Raw genomic sequence first — 12,260 nt, forward strand, 5'->3', positions numbered from 1 at the left:
GTCAGTTATGACTGTAGTGCGCCCAGGATCATCAAGATTGGACCATGGATCAATGGAAACGTGTCGCCTGGTCAGATCAGTCACATTTCTTCTGCACTAGTTTGATGGTCATTCTGGATATGCTGTCATCCAGACAAAGAACTACTTGAAACATGCATTGTGCCATTGATGTAGGCTGGCATCTGGTATGTTACTGGATGCCAGTTCAACACCCAAAAACCACCAGCCCATAATGTGTGGGAACTGTGTGCCCTATGTATAGACATCTGGTGTCACATATCTATAGAAAACTTCAAAGTACTTCTCAAGTCCATGTCATGCAGAATTGCTCTGTGTTGCATCCAAAGGTGGATCACCATGCTATAAAGCAGGAGGTCACCATATTTTGGCTCACTAGTGTATCTAAGGAAAACACCTATCACTGATAATTTCCACTAACACGCCCTCCACCCAAATTTCCATTCCAAACCACACAATGTGTTAGTCAGTTGATGTTCCAATGAGATCAGTTACTAAGAGGGTAGACTGCCATGTACATAATCATGAAGAAGCAGACAGAGAGTAGATAAGACTTTGCAGGTCATGAAACTTGGACTCAATTTGTACAGCACTGTGGCATATCTACAGATAATGAGTGCTGAAATATAAACTTATCCCTCTCTAACTTGTTGGATGGCCTTTAAGCATTGAGGACCGACATGAATGCCCTCTGTATCTCTGTAATTGTTAATCAATATGAAGTATGATTCCTGTCTGACTGCTAACAAATGACATCTTTACTAATCTCTTTCTTTTTCAATTTGCTGGTAAGTATTCATTTTATAAATCAAATGTATGTAAATGTATTTAGAGAGAGCTAGGTAGACATGAAAAAACGAATCTGAATTCTTGAAGGGGATCTCTTATTTACTGGGCATGAAAAGGAAGCAGGATTAAAGATAATATTTCTTTAAACTCTCTGGAAGAATATATCATCTCTGAAGAAATGAAATTAATTGTTTCAGATTATGTAAGTGACAATTGACTAGATGCTATGTAACAAAATTATGGTATTTGCTGATAACATTGGGAAACTATGAAAAGTAGGTTAAGAATAACTTAGTATATTAAGATATTTTAAATGTGCAGAATGTTCAACCAGTTAGTTAATAGTAGAGACAGCTGCTGATAGAAATAAACAACAAAGAGAAAAAATAGAGTTTAAGGTAGAATTGCTGCTAGGCAGCAAAATCAATGTATGAGCATACATTTCAGCACTGATATATTTGTTGCAAACTATGTATAGAAATAATTGTTAATAGTGCCTATAAAACCAATCATATGACAATGGAAGTGGATATTATAACTAATAATGAGACAAAGGGGAAATACCGGTAAGTCATATGTAAGTTTACAACCAAGCAACTTGATTAATGCAAGAACTGGCACAATTATGGGTATCTCGATGCATTATAGGGAGAACTTTGTGTCCAGAGCAGCTTGAAATGCAACTGCTCATTATTGATATAGTAAGAGGAAAAAGATCCTCTACTATCTAAATATATTAGCGAGACACATGATATGTGAGGTATTGGAGACATAATCTAGTTTGCATTTTGGCCATTCTGTGGTTCAGTGACAGGGAAGATTAGAAGGTTCCTGAAGACATATAACACCAAATCAATCACTCCTCCACCTAAAATATGCCAATCCATCAAGCCTGTGAAAGTTAATGTTCTACGTGTGTGTGGACGATATTTTGCTCAGCAGACTGTGTGCACGATGGAATAAGGCTGATCTGGATATGAGAGGTGTTGGGAGCTACAGTATCCAGAGAAATAGTCAGTAGCTTAACATGCATTGGAAGATGGACATAAAATTGCATGTAATCCCACCTCTATCATAATAAATGTTAGATGGGAGTTTGTTACTTATTACAGCATGGAACCTGGCCATTGCAAATTTAAAGCAGGCATGGCAGACAGTGTGAAAACATTACCTTATACAGCAATGGACAGAGCACCAGTGATGTCATAGCCAGTACTATGGCTGTTTAAGGATGAGGCCTGAAACCATCTGAAAGTCAATTGCTACTTGACTGAGGAGCACGCAGCTGAAAACACATGTATGTGGTGTGATCCATAAGTAATGGGAATTTTTTAATTTCATGAGCTTTGTAAACCTGATTTTCAAAATTTTTTTGTCTTGTTGTTACTCATGCCCCGTTAGGTATATTTGTATTTTTAGCTGTTTTGAATAATTAGTTTATTGTTGTTTTTGTGTTCTTGGTGAATTTTTACTTTTAAAGAAGATGTATCAGAGAATTTGCATTAAATTTTGCTTGAGAAATGGAATAAAGTGCAGCACCACATTCAAAATGTTGACTGTGACTTTTTGCGAATCTGCTATGAGGAAGACAAAAGTTTCTAAGTGGTATAAACATTTCAAAGAGGGTCAAGAAGGTGTTGAAGACTACGACCACCCTGGATGCCCCAGCACATCAGTTACTGATGAAAATGAGGCAGAAGTAAAGAAAATTGTTCTGGAAAATCGCCGAATCACCATCAGAGAGGTTGCTGATGATGTCAGCATATCCTTTGGCTCATGCTGAGCAATTTTTTTGGATGTTTTGGGCATGAAATGTATAGCAGCAAAGTTTGTTCTGAAACTGTTGAATTTCAACCAAAAACAAGATCTGGAATTGCTGAATGAAGCCGGCAATGATTCAAAACTTCCAAAGGAGGTTATAACAGGTGATGAAATGTTGATATACAGGTATGACATCAAAACCAAGGCCCATTCATCCTAATGGAAACTGCATGAAGAGACAAGACCAAAAAAAATTTGATAAGTCCAATCACATGTGAAGGTTCTTCTCACTGTTTCCTTCGATTACTGTGGGATAGAGCATCATGAGTTCCTGTCTTATGTTCATACAGCCAATAAAGAATACTACCTGGAAGTTATGCACTGTTTGCTTGAAGCAGTCCAGAGAAAACAACCAGAATTGTGGCAAAGCTACTCATGGAAATTGTATCATGAAAATGCTCCTGCTAACATCTCAATGCTTGTTCACGATTTTCTGGCAAAAAACAAAACTGTTACATTGTCTGTATTTACTGGACATGGCCTTTGTGACTTCTTTCTATTCCTGTAGCTGAAGAGAACCATGAAAGGATATCATTTGCCACCACTGATGAGATAAAAACAGAATCACTGTAGGAGCTGAACATCATAATGAAAAGTGAGTTCCAGAAGTGCGTCCAAGACTGGAAAAAGCACTGGCACAAGTGTATTATATATGTACCTGAGGGGGATTACTTTGAAGGGAACAAAGTTGATGTTCATGAATCAGTAAAGATTCTTTTAAAAAATCCCATTACTTTTTAATTAAACCTCATATGTATAAGAACTTGACCTTGCAGGGAACCTGAGAAAATTTTGTTCAGCCCTATCACCATGAGACAACACTTTCCTTAATAGAGAATGTTTTTCATCTTCTTGTGACGTCTGTTGATGTTCACAGTTCCGATCCTCAGACCCTTACCTCACTGAAAATAACTTTTGAAACATGAATTGCATACGTTTGTTTTTGATATCACAGACATCATCATTAACAGTGTTACACATCACTAGATGCTCTGTTGTACTGCTTGAGCTAATATATTAATATTATTTTGCTACACCAAGTTGCGACACCTCCATTTGTACATTACAGACATGCTGTAAGTGAGTATGTTACCAGAAAACTATGAAATCTGACATTTTAAGGAATGCCTTGGCAATATATAGAATACAAAAAAATCATTAGGAAGGGTATTAAATGTATCTTTTTCAACACTTTGCCTAGGCATCTAATAAAATGCCAGTTATGTTTAAGGCAAAGTATGAAAGAAATACAATTTAAATGTTTTGACAGTTTCTACAGACATCACTGTTGTAACAGTTTTAGTCCACTTTGGATGGAGTTCAGTTGTGTCAGAGTGCCAGAGTGCCACTTTCACTAAAATGGAGGCTGCATGTAATGACTGTGAAACTGTTGTGGTTGATGATCGTGTATATGCAATGAAACAAAGATTTTATAGAGAGTTACAGATTATGAGGAGCAATTCCTGAAGAAATGGTGTTTTTCTGATGATCACGACAAGGAAATAATAAGAGACATTGAAACTTCAGAGACTGTGAAAAAGAAGCAACTTCATTATTACTGGTTAAGTCCGGCCCCGGCAGCTGAATGGTCAGCGTGACAGACTGTCAATCCTAAGGTCCCGAGTTCGATTCCCGGCTGGGTCGGAGATTTTCTCCGCTCAGGGACTGGGTGTTGTGTTGTCCTAATCGTCATCATTTCATCCCCATCGACGCGCAGGTCGCCTAAGTGGCGTCAACTCGAAAGACCTGCACCAGGCGAACGGTCTACCCGACGGGAGGCCCTAGCCACACGACATTTCATTTCATTACTGGTTAATGAGGTAGTACACTGTAGTGAATGCACAGAGAACACAGAAATTGATGCAAGCACTGAATGATATATGTGATGCAACCAAATTTTATATACCAGATGGTGAGTTGTTTAACATACTTTGAGAGACCCATTCTTCTTTTGGCCATGGTGGACAAGACAGGATGATACAGGAATTGTCTATTAGATATGTTAATATAGCTCATCATGATATAAAACTTTTCATACAAATCTGTGAACCCTGCCCACAGAAACAAAAGAGCTGTAGAAAAGACATAGTAGTAAAACCACTGATTTCTTCTGAATTTAATTCTCAATATCAGTTTGACCTAACTGATTTTCAAAACCATCCAGATGGTGACTCATTCAAGTACATCAGGATCACATGATGTCCTTAGAACAAAGACAGCTGAGGAAGTAGAATACCACTCAATTGATATATTCACTGTTCTGAGAGCTCCACCAATCCCCCAGTCAGCCAGGAGAGAGTTTGTCAATAAGAGTACTGGTCTCAACTGAAAATCTTATATGGAGAATCTTGTCATAGCCGAAGTCAAGGAAATGCTGTCCACCCCCGGCAGCTGAGTGGTCAGCAGCACAGAATGTCAATCCTAATGGTCCAGGTTCAATTCGTGGCTGGGTTGGAGATTTTCTCTGCTCAGGGACTGGGTGTTGTTTTGCCCTAATCATCATCATTTCATCCCCATTGACTCGCAAATTGCTGATGTGGCGTCAAATCAAAAGACTTGCACCCGGCGAACGGTCTACCTGACAGGTGGCCCTAGTCACATGACATTTTTTTAAGGAAATGCTTAAAGAATAAACCAAAATTTGGACATCATCTTGACAACATGGATGCAGATCAAGCAAAATAATAATTGGAGCATAGGTTTATGGTTCACCCAGTTAATGAGACACTGACCATATCATTCTGGTATTAAAAGGTCTCCATATGAGGCTCTGTTATGCTGCAAAATAAAGGTTGGACTGAACATGTCAGCTCTGCCACAACAGGTTTAAAATGGTATTACAAAAGAAGAAGAATTGGAAGAGATCATTGATTCATTAGAAAAAGCCGGTGAATGTGAAGATGTCTGTGAAAATTCAGGAGAAGCCCACCATGAGTTTATTACACCTATGGCTTCAACATCAACTCAAGCGTCTAAAATACAAGATTTCATTTGTTGTGTCTGTTCAGAACTGACACAGGATGCGTGCTAATGTCCACTCTGTGAATGCTACATGCACGTTATCTGCAGGAATTCAACTCAAATGGGAGGAGGTTTGGTATGCATATTACATGCCCCCTTTGCATAAATAACAAAAAAGTCATTATTGGTCAGACAGACTCATCAAAACATCTAGTCTCAGGCACAGAAAATGAAAATTTTCTTTGAAAAAAATGTTCGCATTAGCTGAAAAAGGATCTACAGTTAGTGTTCCAGTTCCTGAAATTGATAAAGGTTATGGAAATGTTTGCAACATTTTGGTTGTCGTGGTTTTTGTGAAAAATGATGGTTTTTATAAATTAGGTACCAAAGAAAGAATTCTAAAGCAGTTGTACATGAGGTCACAGTTCACAGCATGCAAGAAATATCTTCTAAAGTCTGAAGATGTTACGTTGGACAAAGAAGTATCTCTTAGGTCAGCTGCAACAAGGTAATATACTGGGAATGGACAAGAATTGAAGTGAATGTGCAAAAATAAATGTCAGAACCTCAAGTGTTTGTTTTTAAAAAGAAAAGTTATTTGCAATTCAAATCATCATTTCAGTATTGCTGCTTGTTACAATAAATAAAGCATAACAGAAGTACAGCTTTGAAGTACATAAAACGTCAAAAGTTTTGATTCAGTTATTGCATATTATGCATTTGTAATAATTGTTAAAATGTTTTTTCAGTTGTTTATTACATATAGGTAATTGTTAACAACTATTAAAACACATGTACTCCAGGATAAGCCAGTTTTCAGACACACAGAATTGCGATAATTTTCATGTTCTAATTTAGCTTCCATTAAATATAAAAATTTCTAGTTTGAAAATATTATTTCATTGTAACTTTATGCTTTGCCTGCATGTGTTTTCATTTTGTAAAATTCCTAGACATTTTATAGATTTGCTATGAAAGGTATTAAATTAAACATCTTGCCAAAAAATTCTAGGTATTCTATAAGTTGCGTAGGCATTCTGTACAGTGCCTTGATTGGACACTGCCAGTAACATGTACATTAAGTCCAGAAATGTGTTTTCATCTTTTATTTTATTTTATTTTTGTATAGCAAGTTTTACATAATTCCATCCAAGTTTAATTGCATTGAAAATGGGGGGGGGGGGGGGGCATAAGGGGTGACATGCATGCATGAGTGAGTGTGAGTACGCAACTGGAGGTAAATTTTTGCAGTTCTCCTCACTTCCTAATTCATAATTAGTTTGCTGCCCCAATATACTTACCTGTAACATACTGCAGAGAAGCTGGCCACAGCAATGAGAGCAAGCATGAAGATAATGACTGCAGACATTAGCCCATAGTACTCCCGGTTGGTGAGACAAATATTTGCAGTCAGTGGCTCAACTGTTTCCTCTTGAAGGATATCATGTCGTGATTCAAATACCTGTCAAGTATTCACATGAAAGTAAATATATAATATAAGTTATATAATGATGGGTGATGGGTGCAGCAGGAAAATTTTGCTCTGTAGCTATATTTAAAGCAGATCTTATGGCTATTCTTTTTCTACAGGAACATAAAAAACAATTTAATGGTGTGAAAAAACTGTTATTAGCTTACCTCAATCATCTCTCTAACTTGTTCCTCTTCTTCTGTTCCATTTTTGTATTGATCATTTTCTTCCACTTCTCCTGTTTCATTTGTTACATCCCTTTTCCGTCTACCAAAAGATGGCTCACTTCTGCCAGAATGGCCAGTGCAGTAAGCCTGAAATATAACTTATGCTATATGTAATGTAACACTATTAAAGCAAAAGGAAACCATACCTGAATCAAAATTTCTCAACACAGTTTCATTATTTAGACTTTGTGTATTTGCACATGATTATCATTTTATTTCTTATGGATGTGTGCAACAGCTTTGAAATACTTTACTATGGAGCAGTTATTGAACATTAACATTTGAGACAGATAAAGGGGCCATTATTTTGTATTTGTATTTTACGCAAATATACAAATGGTTAACGTGCAACATTTTAGTAGAGATCTTTACACCACTCACGGCCTTCACCTCAATCGGCGCGGAAAAAGTCACTTAGCGTCCATTATTTGTGAAATCGTCGTAAATGCTAGGAGCAACGTATACTCAAAACACACAAATTCGAAGAATGAGTGCTCCACAACACAAGAAGACTGCAGCAATGGGTATAGACAGATGACATTGGACAAATGGCTGCTGAAAACACCAGGTAAAGCTGATTCTTCCCAGGCTCCCAGTACATGGAAACAGACCAACTTGAATCAATGGATAGTGAAAAATACCAAACCCACTCTGTCAACTGATATTTCTTTTTTAGGGATAAATGTATAAGTGGTTCTGGTAGGGTGACACGTCCATCAAATGTTCAACAATCCAAGCTCACTTTCAAATTAATTCAGCAGAACTTTCAAAGTCTTGGCAATAAGCACAACGAGTTGGATACCATTGCAGCAATTGATAACCCTGATGTTTTAGTTATAAGCGAACACTGGTACACAGATGAGCTAATTAGTGTATGTAAGCCACTTTCCATGATCTTTTGCTCTGCCTTCAGTAGAAAAGAGAAACGTGGTGGTGGGGTAGCTATCTTTGCAGCCAGTGGTAGTAATTATAGCGTAATAGATGTAAGTGCTTTCAGCAATGAGGGTGTAATAGAACTAGCAGCAATTAATTATAAGTGGGGGAAAGAGAACTTAATTATTATAGGCCTATACAGACCTCCATCTGGTAGCCTAGATAGTTTCTTTGATGTTCTTAATGACCTGCTTGTTGACATTGACAGTAAACACTGCAATAAAAATGGCTGGGTTAACATAATACTAACTGGAGATATAAACATTGACTTGCTGTCCAATGACTCTGTGTCTAAAAAACTAATGCTAATACTAGCTCAATTTAACTTAGCATTTCTGATAAACGAGCCCACTAGAGAGGTCAATAGTGTAAAATCATGCATTGACAACATTATAACTAACATGTCCCACTTTACATGCAGTGCATCAGTTCTGAAGCTTGCCATTTCTGACCACCACGCAGTACAGGTATTGATAGAAGCTGAAAATCTTCATGTCAATAGAAAAGAGAAACAATATGTGACAAAAAGAATGACCAATGATGACAATGTTAAAGATTTCAACAGTTTGCTAAAAAGCCTACAATGGGGTGAAAAAAAAACAGCATTACTTTCAGTGAGTTTTCATCAGATTTTTATTATTGCTTCAATGTCTCATGTCCAGAAATGACCTTTACAGTAAATGACTGCAAAAAGATACAAAAAAATAACTGGATAAATCAAGAAGTAAAAACAGCAAGAGAGAAACTTAGACTTTTCCAATATGCAATGATAAATAATAACAATAATAATAATAGGCTAAAGGTAGAATTTAAGAACTATCAGGATTACTATAAAGATCTTCTGCTAGAAACTAAAAGTAAATATGTAGCCTCAATGTTAAGAAACTCTACTAACACAGGTTTAGCTGTTTGGAAAGTAATAAATAGCTTTAGGGATTGTAAGGACAGACCAACAAGTGATTTTACTATCAACCATAAAGGGCATACCATGAAATGTCAATGTCAGATTGCAAATGTTTTTAATGAGTACTTTTCTTCTGTTGGAAAATCTGTCAATGACCATTTTAAGAATCTTCAGCATAGATATAGGGGCATTCCAATCAAACAAACCATATACTTGGCCCCAACCAATAACAAGGAAGTCAAAAACATAGTAATGTCATTAAAAAATACAAAATCAGCAGGCTATGATGGATTGTCTATCAGTACACTGAAAAGATGCATAGACAACATATCTGATGCCATGGCCACAGCAGTAAATGATGTAATTGCATTAGGTTGTTTCCCAGATAGTCTAAAGACAGCACAAGTAACCCCGATTCACAAGAAAGGTGATAAATCTAAAATTGAAAACTACTGCCCCATCTCAATCTTACCTGAATTTTCTAAGGTAGTTGAGAAAGTTATTTATACTAGACTAATGACATTCCTGAGTCAACACAATTTAATATTTGAAAATCAGAATGGCTTTATGAAAAACAAGTCAACATCAGTAGCAGCAGCACAATTAATAGACAAAATAATAATGGCCATAGAGAACAAGGAGTATGTAACTGGAGTGTTCCTTGATCTAGAAAAAGCTTTTGATTGTGTCAACATCACCATATTACTTGACAAGCTGTGGAACCTGGGTATCAGAGGAACTGGCTATGAGCTAATAAAATTGTATATGAGCAATAGAAAACAATTTGTCTTGCTTAAAACAAACAGTGGGTCTTACAAATCTAAAATTACTGATATCAAATATGGAGTGCCTCAAGGTTCTGTCTTGGGACCCCTTCTTTTCTTGATTTATGTTAATGATATACAGTATTGTTCTCCTAACTGTACAAAAATATTGTATGCAGATGACACATCAATAGTGTGTAAACACAAAGACTATGAGAGTCTGGAGGTACAGTGCAACAGTGTAACTAATGAAATAGTCAAGTATTTTAATGAAAGCCATCTAAATGTAAATGCTTCAAAGACTGCAATGATGGACTTTAACACAAGGAAACAAATAGAATTTGACATGAAATTATCCATAGGAGGTGACATTGTAAAAAAGGAAAAAATGGACAAAGTTCTTGGGAATTACAATCCAGGACAGCCTCAAATGGGACACGCATATTGATTCCCTAGCATGTAAGCTGTCGAAAAATGTGTTTGCTATAAATATGATTAGCAAATATTGTAAGGACGTGTGTACTAAAAACTGCTTATCATGCCCTATTCTCATCAAACTTAAACTATGCTGTAGAAATATGGGGTGCAACAACTCAAGCCAACCTAAGTACATTATTAATACTACAGAAAAAGTTATCAGAATTATTTGTGGTGCCACACCTCGAGAATCATGTCGGAATCTGTTCCCAAAATTAGGTGTGCTTACCATTATAGGTGTATACATATTGAAAGTTATATTGCTTGTGAAAACAATAAATCCAAATTTCAACTGTGACCTGCACCAGTATGATACAAGGCAAAAGTTCAGATACCATGTAAATAGCCACAGAACAGCTTTATATGAAAAAAATGCACTTCATGCTGGGCTGAAGCTAGCCAATGCCCTACCAAAAAGTCTCACAGCCCTTCCTACTAACAAATTAAAAGATCAGCTAAAAAGAATTCTAATTGAAAACCCTTTTTATTCCCTAGACGAGTATTATATCCATATGAAAAGTGCTTCATAAGTATGTCAAGCTCATAGTTTTAAGTAACCTACAACTAATATAATGTTGATAAAAACAGTATTTGTAATATCGTGATTGTATACTACCAAATGTAAAATCCATCAAAATGTAAAATTTATTAATACAAATAAATCTTTAGTTTGTAATTTATAAACTGACGTATTCAGAAGAATAATCTGTATGATGTCCTGAAACTGTATTATTTCTAGGGATTGTATTTGATTATTCGATGTAGAATAAATATTATTATTATTATTATTATTATTATTATTACTACATAGTGGTAGCCAAGAATTTCTAGTACTTAGCTAATGATTTGGAATTTATATTATTACCATGATATCCATAAAATATTTACACACATGCTCTTGCAATATAATGCCTGGAGTCTCATATTTTGCTCAGAACTATAATGTGAACAGAACATGCAGGATTACATTATCTAATAATACTGACTGAAGTTACAGATCTGTAAGCCGATCAGTTTCACACATTTCTCTCTTCAAAGACACATTTTATTTTTTGGCCTGAAGTGTGTTCCCAAATCATACACTATTTTTTTACAGATATTTCATAAAATAAATCAGTTGCAACCCTAACGGTTTTGCAGATAACTCTAATGTCTTCAGATGATTACAGTTACAACTTCGTAAGTCATACACTTACATTACAGTAGGACCTTATAAATTGCCCCTGCTGACATAAATAATGGCACTTCTGTTCCTTGATATGTTGTGAGATAATACTTCCTGGATTAGGTATCGAAGGTGGTGGTGCAGTGGTTAGATACTGAACTTGCATACAGGACACCATGTCAAACCCATGTTTGATCATTCAGAGTTAGATCTTCAATAGTTTCACTAAATTTCTTAACACACATGCTAGGATGATTCCTTTGAAAAGTGCAAAACTAATTTCTTTCCCCATTCTTGTCCAGTCTGAGCTTGTGTTCCATCTTTAATGACCTCTTCAGGACATTGACCCCTAATCTTCCTTGCTTGCATGAGCTTTATTGCATCATATTATTTGAAATATCAACACCATGAAGATTTACAGTAGTATTTTTGGCATGTTGGAAGCTGTGCTGCTGTAGTGCTAAAGTTTCCAATCTACGCCAGTCATAGTAGTATGAACATTGATGAAGAGATGAGTTTTTTAATGCCTTAGTATAGCATGATACATTAAAATTGCAGTACTACAGGGAAAGATACACACATCTATTGCATGCTCATAATGGATTGGGAGGATGAATGTGTTAGCAACTGCAGTGCTTTTAACTTTTCTGTTAGTAGTTATATGAAGACTACTGTCAGTATTTGGTCATGTTTCCTGTAAAGAAGACAATCTACTTGTCACTTCATATTT

The 12,260-nt window shown here is 36.2% G+C and overlaps 1 protein-coding gene across 1 annotated transcript in view; it reads right to left on the reverse strand.

The window, feature by feature from the left end:
• Window positions 1-12,260, reverse strand: part of LOC124555752 — a 166,596-nt gene that overhangs the window by 12,451 nt on the left and 141,885 nt on the right. The window contains exons 17-18 of the mRNA XM_047129775.1: window positions 7,228-7,374; window positions 6,891-7,051 (exon numbers count right to left, since the gene is read on the reverse strand). Of these exons, the coding sequence (XP_046985731.1) occupies window positions 6,891-7,051; window positions 7,228-7,374 (308 nt within the window). The remainder of the gene's footprint in view (window positions 1-6,890; window positions 7,052-7,227; window positions 7,375-12,260) is intronic.

Source organism: Schistocerca americana, chromosome X (genome assembly GCF_021461395.2).
Source record: "Schistocerca americana isolate TAMUIC-IGC-003095 chromosome X, iqSchAmer2.1, whole genome shotgun sequence".
Classification (NCBI taxonomy): Eukaryota; Metazoa; Arthropoda; class Insecta; order Orthoptera; family Acrididae; genus Schistocerca; species Schistocerca americana.